General features: G+C 48.2%; 1 protein-coding gene across 12 annotated transcripts in view; it reads right to left on the bottom strand.

Moving 5' to 3' along the window:
* The window catches only part of LOC135921659 (gastrula zinc finger protein XlCGF57.1-like), a 67,555-nt gene that overhangs the window by 5,119 nt on the left and 40,653 nt on the right, over nucleotides 1-21,783 (bottom strand). For all 12 annotated transcript variants that reach the window (XM_065455945.2, XM_065455942.2, XM_065455944.1 and 9 more), the window contains one exon: nucleotides 20,316-20,522. In XM_065455945.2, the coding sequence (XP_065312017.1) occupies nucleotides 20,316-20,522 (207 nt within the window). The remainder of the gene's footprint in view (nucleotides 1-20,315; nucleotides 20,523-21,783) is intronic.

Below are 21,783 nucleotides of genomic sequence, written 5' to 3' on the forward strand. Positions count from 1 at the left end.
AGAGAGAGAGAGAGAGAGAGAGAGAGAGCACAGATCGTTTGTGGTTTGACTTTCCCCCCTCAATGAAACATAGTTGGTAGACCACTTTTACCACTTCCATCCTGCTGGTGTCGGTGATGCTCGCGACGGATGGACGTGTTTTTCCAGGGCCCCGTGGCATCAACGAAAACATGGTTAGCTTTTTTTTCATGCTTTGAGCTTGCTTCCGATTTTTTAGCCTTTAAATAGTAATTGACTAGTTTTACTTTTGTGTATTTATGTGTGTGAGTGTGTTTTGTGCATATTTAGTTCTGCCGGATAGCCACAGCATCCATTTCCGAAACGTGTTTCAACACGTGCAACCGTTTTGGGACGTTAGCCTTTGTAGCTTTTAAATAGTAGTTTGGAAGTCGCAATACCATTGGCTATTAGTGGTTGCAGTCTGTGTGCATTGGTATCGGTAGTACTGCTTTGGTAGGACAGTGAGAGCGTGTTTGAACACGTGTGAATACGTGTCGTACCTTAAGTCTGTGTGGCATTCATTGCTTCTAAATCATTGGTGATAACAACTTTGCAGCATTTTAAGGATCTAGATTCTGTGCGTATAGGCCTTTGCTAGAAGGCACATGCTCTGAAAGCTTCGGTGCTTGTATTAGAAAAAGCAAAGTGGAACACATGGCAAGAAAGATGGTAAAGTGTGCAGTGTACAGGGAGTCCCCCAAGGTAGACAAGGGGCCGGATGAGAACAGGGAGGAAATCAAGTCAATCACCAGACACTGTGATGCCGATGCTAGGCTGAACAAAATGGAGGCTTTCCAGGATGAGCTTGAGAAACAGGTCAAAGTGCTGGAGTGTGATGGACAGAAGGTGGTGGAAAAAAGGCGAAGCCGCTGAAGAAAAGCTGTACAGGGCCGCCATCATGAAGGAGAATGGTCGCAACAATGCAAAGCAGTCTGCCAACATGACAGGAGAGGGAGTGTCAACAAAGCACGTGGAAGGTATGCAAAGTAGGGTGCGAGCACCTGGAAAGAGCTTCACCTATCTTGATGCGACCACAAATGAAAAGCAGGAACGCAGAGGTCAATGGCCCTTGTCAAGTCCAAACCACACAGAAACCTCCCCCTTTCCCCTTCCCACTTTCAATGTTTACCGCCACCACGACCAGAAAAGCATGACAAAGGGAAGCAGGGAGGCCTCGGCAGTAGGAGAGAGTGAAAGGATGATTATCGCCGACGGCTCAAACCTGGCTAGGTGCTCAGAGGCAACTGTGGAGAGGGTGAAAGCTGAAAAAAGGGTAGCGGTAGGGATATTTCCATGAGTGACATTAGTAGGCACTGCGATGGAGCAAGCAAAAGCAAAGCTTGCGAGAATAGCCCACGGGCGCGACCTTGTCGTAGTCACAAGTGCGCTAACTAATGTCCCAAACAGAAAAGACAGGACTAGCCCAGCCGTAGGTGAAGGAGGCAAACGACTTCCGTGAGCTGTCCCCATAGGTGCAGATCGTGGTGTGCACAGTGCCGGATGTGCCTGTACGTGACAGTAACGTACAAAGAGCCATAGTGGCTACTAATGAGGCTACATGGACTTTGAGCCGAGAGAAAGGCTTCGACGTTGTACACTATGTCTACAAAGTTGACATCTCCAAATTCCCTGAGTTTTCCAGGTTTTCCCTGAGTGCCTTTGCAAGATTCCCAGAGTGATGCAGAATTATGTTTTATGTCAAGACAAGCTGAAACCATATCACCCGACACTGTCACTCTCTAGTAAGCATATGAAAATTTTTTAAAGAAAGAACAAATTAATTCAATTTGAATACTAAGGAGTAGTGTTTATGTAATGCAAAAAGAGAATAGACGGGAGGGGTTAGTAAAAAGCACAGCAAATAAAACGTCTGTGAAAAAAATTGCAAATCGAGTTGAACATTCTCAAATACGGATGAAAAGGAGATGCATAAAGAAGCAAATACTTTCGAATATGAGCTATTTCTATCAATTGATAGCAAGCTCAGTGGTATGAGGCCCGAACTTTGTCACAATTTAGATTCTCTCTCAACAGCTCGCAAGTCAACCTCAACTGTCCTAATATACTCTCAGCCCGCGCATGACGCTTCATTCTTGTGTTTCACTGCTTTAAAGAGTTTATTTTGGCTTGGATGAGGAACATCTGTGTCTCGGAATCAACCAACATTGTTTTTTGAGCTCAAGCTCCTTCAAAACGGCGGCAGCATGCTTCCTTTCCCGTTCTTTCCTCAATGCATAGGTCCTTTCTGTTCTTGTCCTCCTTCTGCCACTCGTTCGCCCCACGGACCATTTGAAGCATCATCTTGGTCAATTGCAAAGTCCACGTCCAATTTTCCGAACTCCCTAGGGGCCGGCAAAACGTCCGAAAAATTGGCCTGTTGGAAAAAATAAATGCATTTCATTTACTGCCCTTAATGGCTCAAACCACCATAGGCACATTCGAAAACGCTCTGAAGGCCTGTCGGTACACGTATTAGGCATATCGGTGCTCATACTGTGACAGGGCAGACCGGGTGCATGCGCGTATAATTAAGGAATACATACTGTGTCCGGTGGCATAGCCGCTTCCCACGCTTGTTATGCTTCACTGCATTACTTTTACGTATGCTTCACCAAGTAACATTTCCGTACGGAGGCGAAGCTGACTTTCGGGAACCGGCATATGCCGGCATTATGCAACGCACTGTGCTTTCCAAAATACTAAGCCAATCGCGAAGACCACAAAGGCAGCGTCCGTGCCATTGCTGACAGCAGCGAATTCTTTCAATAAAAAACACGGCACCCAATGGCAAGAAGCTTCATAGTGAACGTCGAAACAGCTAGGCCTAGCGTTGCTGCAGTGCTGCTTACGGCTGCCAGCGGATCTGCATGCGAGAGCGCCGGTACGAGGCGGCGAGGTAATCAAAATGGCAGCGGTGGTGGCTTCGATTAACGCCGTTTCGGACCTGCGGTTAAGGCAAAACATCCGGAAAATCGGACGTCGAAGAGTGCTTGCGTCCGAAATTTTTGACGTTCTGATACATCGACTATGGGCTACGTGGTGGTGCCACGAATCCATCCAAATTATCGGGAATCCTGAAAGTCGGTTGTTGGCTGTACACTGGAAACTCCTCCAGCCGATGACAGACAATTACGATTCATTACGATTTCTGTCTGTTACTTGAGCCAGCATTACCACGACTTTCGACCCTTTCAATAAAATTACAGCAAATTTTCCCTGATAGAGGAACAAATTCCCAGAGTTTTTCCAGACTGCTCAAAATCCCTGAGAATTCCTGGTTTTCCCGGTTGGTAGACACCCTGTTGTAAAGTAAACAGGGAAGTGAAGAGGTGTGGTGGTTTCCAACGAGATGGGGTCTACTTCAACCACAGGCTTGGACGAAAAGTGAGCTGGCGACTTGCTGGTCGTGCGGTTGCTTTCTTAACGGGCCCACGGACGATCAGGAGGCCAGTGTAAGTAGTGATGAAGAAGGTCCCCCTAAAGAAACCTCGGAATAGCATGATTGTAAAATAAAAGCAAAAGGAGGAAAATAAGAAAGAGAGCTCGCCATGCAAAAGGCTACATAAACATGCAGGCCGACAGAAGAAAGGAGACGTGGGCAGAGAGTGAGGAGCAGTTAAATAAAGAATAAATAGGGGTGTATTCAGTTTCAGAAACACACCAATTAGAGAATCGAAAGAGCCGCCAGTGATTGAGAATTATGTTTAGGAAGGGTGCAATAGAAATAAATCTGAAAGAAAGGGAGAGGGAGTCGGAACGCTCATCCATCAGGGAGCCAAATGGAAAATAATAAATTCAAAATGTCAAGAGCATCTATGGTTGTCACGTAGAATGAGGGGAAAGAAAACTTAGCTGCAGGCGTAATGTACTTGTGGATTGGAAATAATTGCAGAGAGAAGAATCAAGAGTTAGTGGAATGTCTAAATGCCAATATCAAGGATTTCGGAAATAGTGCCGAAATTATTCCATTAGGTAACATGAATGCCCACATACAGGATCTATATGGCTATACCAACAACACCAACAACAATGGGAAGTCAATGCTAGATCTTTGTAAGCAACATAACCTCGTTATCATGATTATAGGGCGTAAGTATGACAGGCAGACCACGTGGGAAGTGGAAAACCGCCATTCGACAATTGATTACTGCCGGATGATAGAAGGAATTCATGATTAGTCGAGAGAAATGGTCATTGACGAGGAAGGGTATAGTAGCACAGGCAGTGACCATAAACGCGTCATTTTAAAGTTGGTTAGTTAATTCGGGTTTAATGGCACAAGAGCGACTAAGGCCATGCTGCACCAGCCACAAGATATTGTTACGTGTGGAAAAACACAGATGAAAGAGGCTATATACAGGGTATTCACAAAGGAGCCAGATAAACAGGCCGACACTCGCCCGCGCAAAGGGCACAGACCCACTTCGTCGTCGTTGATATCGTAATACTAACCCCCGGCGGCAAAAGCGCCGTCACGGTGCCGTTAAATATCCAAGGCGCGTGGAGAGTTGAAGGTTTTGAGTCGGGCGACGTGGACAATGTCAGTGGTTGTCACAGCGTAGCGGACGTAGTGGGCGTGTCTAGAGCGATTTCGTAGGTGACATCAGTTACTTGGCGAAGCACGCGATATGGGCCTGTGTAGTAGGAAAGCAGTTTTTCACAAAGGCCAACTTTACGCGATGGTGACCAAAGCAACACGAGGGCGCCCGGCACGAAATGGACATCACGATGACGGAAGTCGTAGCGTTGCTTTTGTTTGCCTTGAGAGACTTGTAGATGAGTGCGCGCAAGTTGGCGAGCATGTTCAGCATGGGCGATAGCATCACGGGCATAAGCGCTAGTTGAAGCTGTGGTGGCCGGAAGCAGAGTGTCCAGTGGTAGTGTCGGTTCACGGCCATACAAGAGGTAAAAAGGTGAAAAGCCAGCAGTTTCAAGACGGGAAGAGTTATACGCAAATGTAATGCAAAGTAGAGCCTGGTCCCTGCAGTGTTTCGAGCACGCGTGATGTAGCGTTATTAAGCCTGCATGCTGATGTATAGCATGAGCAAGACAGATTACACGTGTCGCACTTTTGCTATCATGTCCAGTCATGTGACCTTTTCTGTTTCATTATAAAACTAACGACACCAAGCAATAAAGCGTTCTTTGATCTGCCACTACCCGCCGGCTACGTTCCGTAATTTCAGTGGCGACGAGGATGCGATAAGACCGGCTGCACGATGACGTCCAGGCCACCTGAGTTCGACGACACCACCAGTAGCTGAAACACTTACCGGGTCCGTTTGGAAGCCTTTTTTGAGGGCCACAGCATCACAGATCCAGGGAAACGGCGTGCGCTTTTTGTGTCAGCACTAAGTGACAACGTGGTTCGCGTACTTCAAGGCCAGTGCCTGTCAGAATCGGTGAACCACCTGAGCTATGAGGCCGTTGTACAGCACCTGCACAACCACTTCGATCCCCAAGTCAACGAGATAGCAGCAAGCTATGCTCTTTTCATGCGGAACCAAGCGGAAAGCGAAAAGGTACGGGACTACATAACCGACCTGAGACGTCTTGCAAAAGATTGCAGTTTCGATAAGTTTTTGGATCGCATGTTGAGGGATCGGATTGTCTGCGGAATCCGTGATGAACAAGCTCGACGACACATGTTGTCTCAGAAGAAGTTGACCTTGGCGGAGGCCGAAGCTTTTGCTCTAGCAGCGGAAACCGCAGAAACAAATGTCCGGGCTATGCAAGACGGGAGGTTCAACGACAACGGTGCTGCGAACTTCATACAGAAGCACAAGTTAAATCCGCAGAAGTCCGGACGTGGACATGGATCCATGACCGAGGCTACGCAATGCCCGAGATGTGGCTCGAATCATGTTTCGGAAGTGTACAGACACAAGAAAGCGACGTGCTACAAGTGCGGAAGGAAGGGACACCTGGCAAGGATGTGCTCTAGTGGTCGCGCTAACCTCTCAGGCACGTACGCTGTGAAAGAGCTAGACGGCAGTGACGAAAGCGGAGAAGAAATGCTCTACGCTTTGGTGGCTCACAGCTACAGTAGTAACCAGTCCGCACGACCGTTCGAAAGGGATTTCATCTGGGAAGGCCGAAAACTGCGCATGTTGGTGGATACAGGATCCACTATCAGCGTAATTCCAATTACAGTATTCGAAAATCATCGCGAATGGTGGCCGACACTGGAGAAAACTTCACTGCGGTTGACATGCTTCCTGGGGCCTCTACCTGTCCTTGGCCAAGTGGCCATGAAATTCGAATGCGATAATACGCAAGTAGACAGCTCGCTGGTGGTAGTGGATTGCGACAGGCCTCTGTTGTGTGGCCGCAACACCATAAAAGCCTTTCGGAGTGCTGGCATACCACTACTGGAAGAATGCGCGCCGCAGAGCGTAAATGTGGTTCACTGCGACGCAGCGACAGCGAAACCTTTGGCTAAATTTCCAGAAATTTTCGAGGAGAAGTTGGGGTGTTGCAAGGGGCCGCCCGTGAAACTACACAAAAAGGAGGCCGCTGTACCACGCTTTCTCAAGGCTCGACCAGTGCCGTACGCTCTTCGGGAAAAGGTGTCTGCCGAAATTGACCGCGAAGTACAGGAGGGAGTGCTTTCACCAGTGAGTTTCCGAGTGGGCTACGCCCGTCGTGCCCGTAGTGAAGCAAAACGGTGATATTAGACTGTGCGGCGACTTCAAGCTAACCGTTAATCAGGCGACACATCTGGAACAGTACCCGTTACCGAAAATTGAGGACATCTTTGCCTCTTTGTACGGGGGGGAGTTGTTCACCACTTTGGATTTGCGGCATGCGTATAATCAACTTCCACTGGACGACGAGGCACGAGAAATGGCCGTGTTGAACACACACAAAGGGTTGTTTGCATACAACCGCCTTGCGTTCGGAATTGCATCGGCTCCGGCTTTGTTCCAGCGCCGCCTCGAGTCCGTTCCGCAAGGCCTCCCGCGCGTCAAGGTGTACTTGGATGACATCATTATAGCCGAAAAGCAGAACGACAACTCAACTCTCCGGCAAGTCCTCGAGCGGCTGCGCGACAATGGACTCAAGTTGAACCGTGACAAATGCAGGTTCCGCGAGAAGCAAGTTTCGTTTTTGGGCCACAAGATCGACGCAACTGGCCTGCACCCTCCTGAGAATATGGAAGCCATCACCGACGCACCAAGACCGGAGACGGTGAGCCAGCTAAAATCCTTTTTGGGATAGCTCACTTATTACGCCAAGTTTTTGCCTAACCTTGCAACCACGTTAGTCCCACTCTATAGGCTGCTGACTAAAGGAGTTCGATGGCAATGGAAAGCCGAACACGAGAAAGCCTTCCAGGCAGCCAAGCGCGCTATGGTGGCAGCGGAACTACTCATGCACTACGCCCCCGAAAAGCCTTTGCGGCTTGAATGCGATGCCTCGCCAGTTGGAGTTGGCGCGGTGCTGACACACCGAATTGGGAACACAGACTATCCCATATCGTTCCGTTCGACGTCGACACCTGCTGAGCGGAATTACTCGCAATTGGAGAAAGAAGCATTGGCCTTGGTGTTCGGCGTTACTAAGTTTAGGGATTACCTGTTGGCGAAGCATTTTACTCTGGTGACGGATCACAAACCATTGACAGGACTGTTTCACCCGGAGAGGCCGATACCGCACATGGCAGCAGGGAGAATTCAACGATGGGCATTGCTACTGTCGGCTTACCATTATGACCTCGAGTACCGCCAAAGAAAGCTAAATGCTAACGCAGACGCTCTCGGTCGCCTTCCACTGCCGTGCTTAGGTGACTGAGGAGGGCAAGAACCCATGGAATACGTGCTTTATACGCGGAGCCTAAATTCCACGACCCTTTCCGCTCAGCACTTAGCGGAACTGAGCCGATCAAACGATACGCTGAATCAGATCAGGGGGTGGATCACACATAACTGGCCGCGGCAGTTATCGGTGGCACAGCAACACCTGATGCCGTACTTTTCTCGCCGTAACGAGCTCACGGCCTGTCACGATCTGCTTTACTGGGGCCATCGAGTAGTGCTGCCAGACGCGCCGCGATGATGCATGCTAAAGGAACTGCACGAAAGTCACCCCGGCATCAGCGCCATGAAGCGCACAGCACGAGCGCTTTTTTGGTATCCTGGACTAGATAGGGACACCGAAGTGTTGGTTAAAAGCTGCCCTCAGTGTATACAATGTTGGCCCATGCCGGCTGCTGAAGTTCCGTCTCCATGGCCGGCGAGCAACAAACCATGGTACAGGTTGCATATGGACTTCGCGGGCCCCATCAGTGACTTCCAAGTTTTTGTGTTGGTGGATGCCGAGACGAAGTGGACTGAGGCCATACCTTTAAAGACCGCCACAGCGGAAACGACCATTCAAGTACTTCAAGGTATTTTCGCACGTTTTGGCCTGCCCTACTGCTTAGTGTCTGATAACGGACCACACTTTTCAAGTGCCACTCTGTCCAGTTTCTTGAAGGAAAGCCAAGTGAAACACATCAGAACAGCCCCGTACCATCCTCAGTCAAATGGTTTGGCGGAATGGGCTGTACGGACAGTAAAGGAAGGGCTTCGGAAGAATCCGGCAGGTACATTGCAGGAGCAACTAATCAAGTTTTTATTTCGTTATAGAACGACACCATTGGAAGGAGGAAAATCGCCTGCCGAACTGCTGTTGGGCTTCCGTCCCCGACCAGGCTGACAGCTTCAATGACAGACAAAAAGGTGCCGGAAAATGATTGCTCCTGTGAACCTGTTCTAGGAGCAGCAACAACACCAACAAGGTATCAACCTGGCAGGCAAGTATGGTCACGCCAGTTTCAGTCTGCTCGGAAGTGGATGCCGGCGACAGTAGTGTCCATGACGGGAGCACGCATGGTTACATTGGAAACACCGGAGGGACCGCAGCGGCGCCACGTAGACCAACTCCGGCCACGGCTCGGCACAGGGTCGTCACCTAGCAAGCCGAGCGAAGTCCAGACCGGCGACGAAGCTCAGTGTAGCGCCGAGAGGGCCGCAGCTCATGAAGGTTCGGACGCACGGGTTGTCGGCTCTCAAGCCGAAGACCAACAGCCACCACGTCGTTCGACATGCCTACGGAAGCCCCCAGACCGTCTCACTTACTCCAGCTTAGGGGGAAGGGATGTAGTGTTATCGAGCATGCGTGATGTAGCGTTATCAAGCCCGCGTGCTGATGTATAGCCTGAGCAAGACAGATTACATGTGTCGCACTCTTGCTATCATGTCCAGTCATGTGACCTTTTCTGTTTCGTTATAAAACTAACGACACCAAGCAATAAAGCGTTCTTTGATCTGCCACTACCCGCTGGCTACGTTCCGTTATTTCAGTCCCAGTCACTGTGGTCGTCTCAAGCGTATTTAGATAGCATGTCTGTAAAGGTGCGGTTCCAACTCTCAGAGAGGCCATTCGTTTGAGAGTGGTAGGAGGTAGTAAACTTATGCTGAATGGAGCAGGCCCGCATGTTGTTGCCAATGACTTTCGCCGAAACCGTACAGCCACGGTCTGTTAGCAATTGACGCGGAGCACCATGAATCAAAATGATATAATGCAGGAGGAAGTCCGCAACATCAGTTGCACAACTGGTCGGTAGAGCGCGGGTTACGGCGTAACAGGTCGCGTAGTCCGGCGCGACGGCAACCCACTTGTTTCCTGATGTAGATTCCGGAAATGGGCCGAGAAGGTCTAAGCCGACACGATTGAAGGGCGCGGCAGGGATGTCGAGCGGCTGCAGGTAACCAGCGGGGGGCTGGGAAGGCTTCTTGCGTCGTTGGCAAAGTTCACAAGCAGCGACGTACACGGTCATAGGTTCGAGATACGCCGAGGTGCCCAGCCGTCGGTGCGTTGTGGAGCTCTTCTAGAACGGTTGAGTGCAGGTGTTTAGGTATGACAAGTAGGAACTCAGAGCCGTCCAGATGAAAGTTACGACGGTACAGAGTACCGTCGCAGAGGACGAACAGGCGTACAGTGACGTCGGCCAGAGAGTGTTCAAAACGGTTGATGAGTGCTCTGATGTAGGCGTCATGACGTTGCTCGTCGGCGAAATGAAGCAGCTGCGACACACAGAATACACAAGCAGCACTGGTAATATTGGAGGAGTCAGGGTCGTCAACAGGGCAATGCGACAAGCTGTCAGCGTCTTGGTGCAGGCGGCCACACTTGTAGACCACGGAATACGAAAATTCTTGTAGTCTCAAAGCCCATCGACCAAGCCGGCCTGTAGGATCCTTTAGGGATGAGAGCCAGCAGATAGCATGATGGTCAAAGACTACGGAAAAGGGGCAACCGTAGAGGTAAAGACAGAACTTCCCAACCGCCCAGACTACAGCAAGGCATGCTTGTTCCGTAATGGAATTGTTGCGCTCCGATGGTGTGAGGAGGCGGCTCGCATAAGCAATAACGCGATGCTGGCCATGCTGACGCTGGGCTAAGACAGCACCTACGCCATGACCCCTGGCATCTGTACGCAATTCTGTAGGGGCATCAGGGTCGAAGTGGGCGAGAATGGGTGGTGAGGAGAGAAGAGTGACGAGACGAGAGAAGGCTGCGGCTTCTGCAGTACCCCACGAGAATTGTATGCCTTTCTTCAAAAGATTAGTGAGGGGTCTAGCAATTGCCGCAACATCTTGAACAAAACGACAAAAGTACGAGCATAGTCCGACAAAACATCGAACGTCCGCGGCTGTCTTCGGAACCGGAAAATCTCAGACAGCGCGAGTTTTGGCGGGATCAGGCTGTACTCTGGAAGCGTCAACGAGATGGCCCAGAACAGTAGTTTGGCAGCGGCCGAAACGACATTTCGACGACTTAAGTTGCAGCTTCGCCTTTGGAAATACATCAAGTATAGCTGTTACACGCTCAAGGTGAGTGTCGAACGTGGGCGAGAAGACGATGACGTCGTCGAGGTAGCAAAGACATGTGGACCATTTGAAACCACGGAGCAAGGAGTCCATCATACGCTCAAAGGTGGCATTGGGGTTGCATAATCCAAACGGCATTACTTTAAATTGGCATAGGCCATCAGGCGTGATGAACGCGGTTTTTTCTCTGTCCATATCGACAACAGCAATCTGCCAGTATCCAGAACGAAGATCAATAGAAGAGAAATAGCTGGAACCGTGGAGGCAGTCAAGGGCGTCGTCTATACGTGGGAACGGGTAGACGTCCTTCTTAGCAATATTGTTCAGATGGCGGTAGTCTACACAGAAGCGCCACGTGCCATCCTTCTTCTTAGCAAACATTACAGGTGACGCCCAGGGACTTGAAGAAGGCTCAATAATGTTTTTGTCTAGCATTTTGTTGACTTCACTTCGAATTACTCGGCGTTCCGACGCAGAAACTCGATAAGGTCGTCGGTGAATAGGAGTAGCACCCCCAGTAAGAATCCGATGCTTGACCGCGAGCGTCTGGCCTAAAGGGCGATCGTCGAAGTCGAAAATATCTCTGTAGGACGATAACAGTTGGTAAAGGTCTTCAGCCTGCGCAGAAGACAAGTCTGTCGCAACCATTTTCTGTATCTTGGGATCGGCGGCCCAGGTTGGCACGATGGGCCTGCTGAGCTCGCAAGCATCGGTCGATAAAGTTGCCACGTGATGGTCGCCGAGACATCAACGTTGGCAAGGCAAATACCTTACGGTAGAATTTGCTTTGCTAATCCAAAGTTAAAGATAGGCATGAAAGTGCGGTTCGCAGTAATAGTAAGTATACTGTGAGGCGCAGTATACCGTGCCTCACAGTATACTGTACCGTGCCGTGCCCGTGCCATGCACAGAATACCGTGCCTACTGTAGTGGAATGTCGGGCAGAGGAGTGACGAGGTACTCGCCATCAGGGACTGGTAGTGAAGACAAGAGTTCAATATAGGCTATTGATTTTGGCGGCAGGCGAATAAAGCCGGTGGGGCGTAGGCAGCACTGGGGGTGTGTCAGAAGGTTCTGCGAGAATCGGAAACTCAAGGCGAAGGGTACTGGAAGAGCAGGCAATAAGAGCAGAATGCAAGGAGAAAATCAAGGCCGAGAATGAGGTTGTGGGGGCGACGAGCAATCACGGTGAAGAGGACAAAAGTGTGGCGGCCGGCGATGCTGACACGTGCCGCACACATGCTGATGATAGGCACAGTACCGCCATCCGCAACGCGGACGACGCGTGCCGACGCTGGGGTGAGGAGCTTTTTCAGTCGTTGTCGGAACTCAGCACTCATAATAGAAAGATGCGCACCTGTATCGATGAGTGCCGTGACAGGATAGCCATCTGTCAACGTCAAGAAGGTTTTGGTTCATGTGTAACGTGAGCAGAGGATTTGAGGGCAGGGTGGACAACGCAGCTTCACCTCCAGAAGCTGCAGTGCCTAGTTTTCCGGCTGGATCCGGGAGGCGATAGGCGACGGAGAGAAGCGACGGGGTTGGGGCGAACGAGACTGATGGCGTCGAGGTGAGGGAGAGCGGCTGTAGCGAATGTTCGGTGCAGGAGCATCAGCGGCAATGGGTTCATGGCGGGTGGTATAGGGAACAGAAGGTCCAAAGGGGCGGGAATGAGCAGCGGTGTATATCCGAGGAGGTGGTGGCCATCGGTTGCGGCAGTGACGAGCGACGTGGCCGATGCGGCAGCAGTGGAAACAGTTTCTTCCATATCAGTAATGAATAATACCGTTAATACCGGCAAGTTTGCAAAAATAACGCAGCCATGTCCACTTTGAGTGGACAGAAAGAGAGATGGGCGCGCTTAGCTGACAGAAACCCATGGCGGGCATGCTACGGAAACTTCAGCATTTGTCTTCACTGCTATCCTAATAAGGTAGGTTTCTGCTATGGGTGGGTGAATATCTTAGCTGTGCTAAAAGTGTCAGCATATGAATAGGGTAGACTTCTAACGTATCAGTGCAAATGTGGCCACTATCGTTGCCGCTCGCGATTTGTTGCAAGCCCACGAGTGCAGACGAGAAGAATTGAAAGGTGCCTTTTATGTTGGTGTTGTTGACCAAAACCATTATGATGCCTACAAATAATAAAGCTCAGGCATGTTCGGGTGTAGCCTTTTCTTCTATAGAAGTGCGGAAAGTGATGAAAGGAATCAAATGGGGCATCTGCTTAAGAATGTTGGGTGCGTGCAGACCGCTTGATAAGTCTTCAAGATTCGTTCATGTACCATTCGACAGATAACAAGCGCGATCATCATTAGCTAGACTTGGCACATGACATATCGCTGCAACAAGTTTGGGGTGCGATCATTACATGGGAAAAGAAAAAATCTGAATTTTGACGACAAAATTAAGGGTGCGATCACTACACAAGTGCAGCCATTATGCAAGTAAATACGGTATAAACATTGGACAGACGATGTACTGTAGGCACTGCTTGCCAGTCGTGGGCCGAGATTATGAACTGGATCAAGTCGCTTGATGTATGACTGCCTAGCTGCACCATAAACCACAATACCGTAGTCGAGGATGCTACGTGTAAGGGACCGGCATATGTGTAGTAGAGAAGTTTGGTCAGAACCCCAGGGCTTGTGTGATAACACCTTGAGGATATTTAGTGCTTTATTTGCTTAAATTTTAGTTTTGTTAGTGTGGGCTAGGAAGTTCAGCTTTGTGTCAAACGTTATGCTTAAAAATTTGCGGTCTTCTTTGACTGGCAACGTTGTACTATCCGATGTGAGAAGTGGATTGCAGTGTAACCCTCGCTTCTGGGAGAAGAGAACTGTAACAATTTTGTCTGCTGAAAAACGGGATCCATTTTTGTTAGCCCATTGTGTGAGTTTATTTTTCATTATATGTAGTTGTCTTTCACAACTGAGTAGATTTGAGGCGCGGCAAGCCACATGCAAGTCATTGACATATATTGAGTGCATAAAAGAGGATGGGATGATCTTGTTAGCAGAGTTCATTTTGACTATGAAGAGTAGCGTGCTCAGAATACAACACTGTGGAACGCCATCTGCCTATGTAAATGTGCATGAAAGTATTGTGCCGAGACGCACCTGAAATCTTCTATTTGTCATAAAATCAGACACAGTTTAGCATTCTGCCATGAACTCCCAAGTCAGCCAGGTCTCTTAAAATTCCATATCGCCACATGGTATCATACACTTTTCCTAAATCGAAGAAAACTGCGAGACAGTGTTGTTTGAGTAGAAATCCGTTACGTACTTCATGTTCTAGTCGTACGAGGTAGTCAGTTGTCGAGCAGCCCTTTCTATATCCGCAGTGGTGCATGACTATTAGGGTTCTTGATTCAAGGATGAATGTGAGTCTTATGTTTATGATACTCTTGTAGGGTTTAGCCAGACAACTTGTTAGTGCAATGGGTCTGTAGCTGCTTGGGGATATTGTGGGTTTACCTCATTTCAAAAAAAGGCACTAATACTGCATTTTTTTCAATCTGTAGGCATTACTCCAAATTCCCATATTTTGCTGAAAATTTTAAGAAGTGTTTCTACTGATGCTTGAGATAGGTGTGCCAGCATTGTGTAGTGGACGTGGTCAAAACCCGTTGCCGTTTTCTTACCGGCAAAGAGAACTCTGTTCAATTCTTGCAATGTGAGGGCGTTATTATAAATTACATATGAAGCCCCTGTATTGGGCAGTCTCTGTTTCTCCACCAAATCTTTATATTTTAAGAATGCATTTGAATAGTTTGCTGAGCTGGAGACATAAAAGTGTTCGCCTAATAAGTTGGCCTGGTCCTGTAGTATTGTTTGTGTGCCTGGATATATAAGTAGTGGTACTGTGTATAATGTGTACTCTCCTTTAAATTTCCTCACCTGATCCAACATTCATTTTGATTTGACTGTACTATTGATTGAAGATATGTATTTCTGCCATGATGATTTCTCTGCCTTTCTTCAAATGAATCGTGCTTTGGCTTTGGACTGTTTGAAATTTAAAAGGCTGCTATAAGTGGGGTACTTCCGTAGGATTCTCCAGGCCTTATTTTGTTCTTTTTTGGCTTCGGTACACTCGTTTGTCCACCAGAGATTTAGTCTTTTGCGCACAACACCAGATGACTGGTGTATTGCCTTTTCTGCCGCTGAGATTATGATCTCAGTGATCTTTTTGTTAAGTTTGTCAATGCTTAGTTCTGGCAAAAAGACATCCAGTTTTGCGTTCTCCATAAAAACCAGCCACTCAGCGAGCTGTAATTTCCACCGGCGTGGCCTAGTGACTAAGGTTGGTGGTGATGATAAAAGTTTGATAACTGCGGGCAAGTGATCACTACCATAAGACACACGTGTCGAGGGCTTCCCATCGTTAAAAAGAGATGGTGAGCAAAAAGCTAAATCTAAACAACTAAAGGTGTGGGAAGTAGGTGAAAAATATGGTGCACCTGAATTTAAAAAGCAGACATCATTTGACAGACTCAAATCTTCAACCAGCTGCCCTCTTTGGTCAGTTTTGATAATGCCCCAAAGAGTACAGTGAGCATTAAAGTCCCCTACTAAAATAAATGGCTCCAGTAATTGACCTGTTAAATTTTCTAAATGTTTAGTAGTAAAATGGGTGTGGAGTGGAATATACAGTGAACAAATGGTGATGGTTTTGTGAGCTATAACGGTGACAGCAACGGCTTCTATGTGACTGTTAATGGGAAGCAATAAATGGAACCTCGTACTGCCTGACCTGTACGCAAGGTTTTGTCACCGTTCTTCTGTTCGCAACACACTGCTACATGCGAGAAAATCGACGAGTCGGTCGATTATTACAATGCTCCTTCTATTTGATGCTCTTCAGTGAGCTGTGGTGAGGAAGTCATTGGCATTGTCCAGGCTTTCTTGGTGGCTCCTTTAAGCACATTGTCCTTACGGAGTTCTTCAGCTGCCAGCAGTCGAATCGGTGCAAGTTGTACCTGCTCACTTTGTCACTTTGCGAGTCTGCAGCAGGCCAACACGCTCGCTGCAGCAGCGACTACAGTTATTACTTGCATCTCACGAGGCTGGAAGGGAAGCCCAGGAATCACCTGACAATGTCCAAGCAGCCGTAGAGTTGACAGAGGGGTTTGTTCCTTTTTCTTTTTGGATGCGTTCATCAATAGCAGTTAGTCCATGTCTTTCTTGTTCTTGACTTAGGCGCCAGGAAGGCGTTCGCTGATACACCAGCAAGACGATCTGCTGTACATCATGACTGTGTCGCAGCACTTTCGATCGAACTTAAGTCATCTAATGTTGAGTCATTGGGTGCCTTCGGTGGTAGCGGACACTGCGGTGTAGTTCACGGAAAATATCTCTGCTCGTCGATGAAGGTGATCCTTTTGGCTCACGCGCGTCTCTTCGAAACTGGGCTGGCTGCTAGCAGCAGTCTTTTTCAGTGGTAACGTAGTCATTCGTGCTACGGTGTTTGTAGCAGCTTGTGTCCTTTTTGTGGTTGTGAATGGTCTTAGGAGGCCTTGACTCTGTCGTCGATATGTTGCACCCATACTTGTGGTTCCGAACACTGCTTCGCCAGTGTTGTTCGCTCTCCTCACTGGGGTGGCGGTGTTGGGAGGATGAAGTGTGGTAGCATGATGGCCACTGGACAGGCTCCGAATCTGCCACACCCTTCGCACAATGTAGGGCAAGTGGGCAGGTGTGTATGAATCATGGGCTAACTTGGGTTATAGCATTCGGCTGGTCACTGACATCTGTTCCCCGGACATTGCATGGTGTGGGAATTGAGGTGCCTTCCTGTACCTTGTCCCCCAACTCCTGCGCTGTGTTTAGCTTGATCTCCGGGAACTGCCACCATAACGGCAACATGGCTGACACAACTAGCGTGCCGAAGCTAATTTCTTGCACAAACCGTGCTTATCCCTCCCAGGGCCGAATCACCGCGTGAGCTAGTGTCACCAAGATGCGCCCCAATTGGCCTCCCGAGTGGCGGGCCCCGGGCACCTCTCCACCCGAGCTCTCTTTTGCTGAGCGCTTCATTGCCACGGCAGATGCTCACATGCCTGCACGTAGGTGGTTACAAGGACCTTTGCTCCCGCAATTCTTTCGTTTTCACACTTGGTGGGCCGCTTCGCAGTTAGCCCTAGCGCAGCGGGCATGCATAGTCGATTGGTCTTGCGGTGAGCCTTTTCCCATAAGTGCCGCGACTGTCACACTGTGCTGTGTCTTGGTTGAATAAACCTATGCTTGTTGGCGGTCTGATTCTGGAGCCTTCTCTACGTCTTGTCAGACTGGATGAACCTTGCCCAAGTGCTTTTGTGCGTTGCGGAGTGTAGGAGCGTCATGCCCTTCCGTGACCATTGCTCGTCGGGTGAGCCTTGCGCAAACCCACCTCCATATAACTGCCACCCAACTTGGTTTCAGCATGTCGTCACTGCAGGCCCCTTTTCAGCCCTCGTTGCTGCTTGATACCCTGGCCATGGACTTAATTTTCTTCAATGCAGATGACACATACAGCATGAGGTGCGTACCCTCTGCTTTTGGCCACCGGGAGCTATCCCTTCTTTGGAAACCCCTTTCGTCACGTCGACCACCTACAGGTGTACCCTAGTCCTAGCCGTGCCAGTTTTGGGTTTGCTCAACTCTTTGAGACGCGCGTGAAACAGGTGCGTACTAGCACCCCCCATGCTCTGTTCCCACTCGCTGCCTGCTTTTTTGCCCCACGAGTGCAGTTGAGAACCCCAGGTGCGACTACGGAGCCACCCTGCTTGAGTGTCCACACTAACTCACTCACTGGCCTCTCTTTGTCTTGAGCATCTTTCTCTGACGAATTCACCATAGACCAGACAGAGTCATGTGTCACTATGCGTGACGTTACAGCAGTGCAATGTACGTAGGCGCACTTGTGAGAAATATGTCAACTCTCCTGCTGGGAGCACAAAGCTCGCAAGAAGAGCAAACGGCATTTGGTTTGAAATTTCAGCTCTTTCCATGGCACATAGCGATGTAATACTTAGCAGACACGATCGCTAGCACGCATTGTATACACGGTGCTTGTCGGCTCAAAATGGCGACATCTGGTGGGGGGCCCCTTAACATTTTGGACCCAGCCATCACTAAGTTGAAAATCCTCAATGTTCATATGAAGCGCTACGGCTTCTGCCTTTTAATTTACAACATCACCAGACACCAGCACTGGCATGGCGATCATGGCTTTCAGTCACATTAGAATAGCGTCAAGTTTTGGGTGGGCACGGTGGCTGACATTCTTCTGTCGAGATCGGGAAGATTTCTCAGCGGCTTCCAAAATCTTTACCTTGTTGTTTATGTAGACTGATATTGTCTGCTTCGAGAGTTCTAATTATTTTGCGACGTGTGATTGCGACAAGCCCCTTTGCACTTTCCTGGTAACGGTGGTCTTCTTTTCCATCGTCGCTATGCTATGATTTCCTCACTTCAAAGCCTTTGTCGGAAGGCGGCGGATGACAAAGCCAGTGTCGGCACCATTGTTAACAACTGGCGATGAAACCACAGAATAGAATCGGTTGTTGAAGTGGCTAAGCCTAGCATCACAGTATGCAGCTGAAGAAAACCACAATGCACATGAGAGGCGATACAAAGAGGACCACTGGCCATATGCGACTCACGAGTGCCAACAGCAATGAGAGCATAAAGGCACGTGGGAGAGTGCATCAAGCGGTGCCTATTGAGGCTGCACCTGAAATGGTAGCTCTGAATTGGCATGCGAGATGTGTGCAACGCTGCTTTGAGGCTGCAGGAAAACAAAATGACAGCGATGTTGTTTGCATTTTCGGTAGTGTCAAACTTGCGATCAGGAGAAAAATTCAGAAAAATTAAACGAGAACACTTCGAAACATTCAAAATTTACGTTATTATTATACATAACTATATGGAGCAGACTGGCACTAATATTGCAGAATTAAAATATTCCGACCGGCCCAGAAAATAGGCCGTCCAAAAAAATCAGTCGACGATTGTGTCATTATTATGCTGTGAAAAAAAAAACATATTCGAATTCGACTTCATGTTATTAAACATGTTGTAAACCATTGTGCTAATCTTACACTGCAACTGTACGCACCTGAATTACCAAGGACAGGTTGGGTTTTGGGCAGTTGTCGCAGAATAACTAGCACGATCTGCCTGTGTCTGTCATGTAGTATACTGTGAAACAAAATAAAGTTTTATTGTTTGCAGTTGTCAAAGTGGAGAAAGGATCATAGTTTTTGTCATTATTATGGCAAACATGCCAAATTTGCAAACTTTGTCCAAACACGAGTTGTGCAAAAATAACATGTCAGGGCTTTATAAGTGCGTCTGAAAACGTGATAAAATGGGTGGAAGCGCGAAGCAAGATTGTGGCAGTGCGTCATATGGTTTTATATGAATAGAAAGTAAAACAGAGCAAATGTCGATTTCCATTGGAGGCTTTGTTGTGCAATGGCTACCCTGTTGACAGTGAACTTGAAGATACTGCAATGAAATTTTCTTGTGAGCACCGCGGACCAGTTCTCCTGATGACAGCAGATTGAATTCATTGCAAAGGCATTTGAATTGCTCACTAGTGCCTCATTTATCAGAGGGAAAAGGCTTCACTCTTCGCATCAGCACAGGTGGATAACACGTTGTAACAAGGGTGCTGAGATGGAATAACTATCCACTGACACAAACAGGTGGTATAAAAGAGGTCCCGTCGGCCACTGCAGGCTGTAAACATGGAAAAAAAAAACCTGAAGCTGCTATCGACGGGAGAGGACTAAAACCATCTCAAGATGCGTGCAGGTCGTCTGAAGCGATTGCTGGCGTGCAACTCAGGAGCCCAGTGCATGCTGCTCATTGCCTGAGGGCAGTGTTGCGCACGCCTAGTTCCGCTTAGTCATCACTAATGATGTGCTCTGGGATGTTGTGACCAAAACCTGTCCCAGGACAAGAATCCTTACAGTTCCCGTGCCGTACTCAGCTCACTCAATGAATGAGCATATTGAAAAATCAAGGTATGTATTATAGTTGACTGCATTAAAGAATTTTGTTTGAATTTTATTCACATCAAACTCAGAGGTCAACTTACATTCTGCATTGATCTATATTCATGGTCATACACTCCTACACCTATCTATACATAACTAAGAGACTCACTGGGTGTAAGCTTATCATAAAGCAATGTAAGGGCTGCAACAACACCAGCTCAACACGGCTCTGCATTAAGCTCTGCAATCTAAGGTGCTTCAGTGTGCTAGCATTATTTTCGCATTTTGCCTCAATCAGTATGCAGACAAGAATAAAAAACCTGTTAATTTGTCATCAGCAGCAGAACGTTGCACACACTTGAGCAAGTTGTGCCCAAGCTAGGCAGGCTTGGCCATTTACCACACACACACAAGCAAGCAAACGCAAGAGAAGTGCCGGTCACTGCCCACCTGAGGTGGAGCTTAACTGTTCCACAGCCTCCGTAGTCTGCACGCTCCTAGACTCGCTCCCTGGCTTGAACGAGCACCCAACAGACTTGTCAGCCAGAGGCAAGCTGCACTGCATGCCAACCTCGACCTGAACACCGATCTTTGAAGGGGCATGGCATGCCATTTTGGCAGTGATGGTTTCAGCTAGGCTCATCGCATTTGTGAGGCCTGCAGAAAATAAGTGAGGCGATTGCAGTCCTGTTACAGCATCAAAAACAAGAGGTAAAATACAATAGAATAAATACAGGAGCATAGCCAAGGAACAGAAAATAACCCTTCCAGTTCAGTATTCCTACAGGGCTACAAAGGACAATCCACACTGAATACTCGAATGCAGGGCAACCTCTTCTTTGTGGAAGGCTTATGACAGCACAACCTATTTGAGACACTTTTTCATCTCATGCATTATAAAGCTATTTGTGTAGTCCAAGTAATGAAAAGTTATTGCACCATCCTAAGGTCATTGACATCAGCATATTTAATGTCAACTGTAGGATCTCCTGTCACACCATGCCTTGTGCCAGATGATACAGACACATGACCTCGTTTATCATTTACGGGTGAGCGCTTTTACCATTTACAAAGTGTTATCGCTCAGCGCAGGACGCGTCTACATGTATCGGAAGTTTTTAAAATGTTATTGATGCTTCTATCCGCTGTCTATTGTCGCCAAACCTTGCATAAGCTGAGTGCATGTAAGCATGACACAAATGGTGTAGAACTTTGTGGAAGGCATGCAGGTCCCAGCGGCTACTCTGGAACATTTGACGACTGATCGATAAAAGCCGACGTGCTTGACCCGCTGTTCAGATTTTCACGGATCACGGACTGTGTTTGCCACTATCGCTGTTCTCTGAGTATCACATGTTTTTTGAGGGCACAAGTTGACCCAATAAAACGCTAGTTTTCTCACGTTTAGTATTGCTGCTTTCCTCACCGTCACTACTACGTGACAATACCATGCCGTGCTTGCAAATTTTCTATTTCATCACTCTACCTGTCTGCTGTCCAGGATTCCACGTCAGTTCGATTGATAAGAATTCAGTAACCCCGATTGTCCTGTGAAATCCCTTGACGAGAGAAAGAGGGAAATAAACGGCATAAAAAAAAGTGGACTGGGATGGATGCGAGAAGGAAGAAGCTCTGACATACACACTCTAGCATGAAGTGTGCTCTTAAAGTTAAGAACCGTGTGTATAAAACTCAACCATGTACTTCTGAATATAAAACCTTTTCTTGTTCTCGTAACTGTCGCTCGGAACCATTCTTTCTGCCGGCACCTGGCATGGCACCACACATGGAACCGACTTCACAATACAGGCTGGCAGCTTATGAGATCGATTGGCATTGGCTACATTGGTGTGGTGAGTGCTACGTGTTTTCTTCTCTTTTCCCCAGACTCATAGCGCAGGTAATCCATAATAGTGTT

Source organism: Dermacentor albipictus, chromosome 8 (genome assembly GCF_038994185.2).
Source record: "Dermacentor albipictus isolate Rhodes 1998 colony chromosome 8, USDA_Dalb.pri_finalv2, whole genome shotgun sequence".
NCBI classification, from domain to species: Eukaryota; Metazoa; Arthropoda; class Arachnida; order Ixodida; family Ixodidae; genus Dermacentor; species Dermacentor albipictus.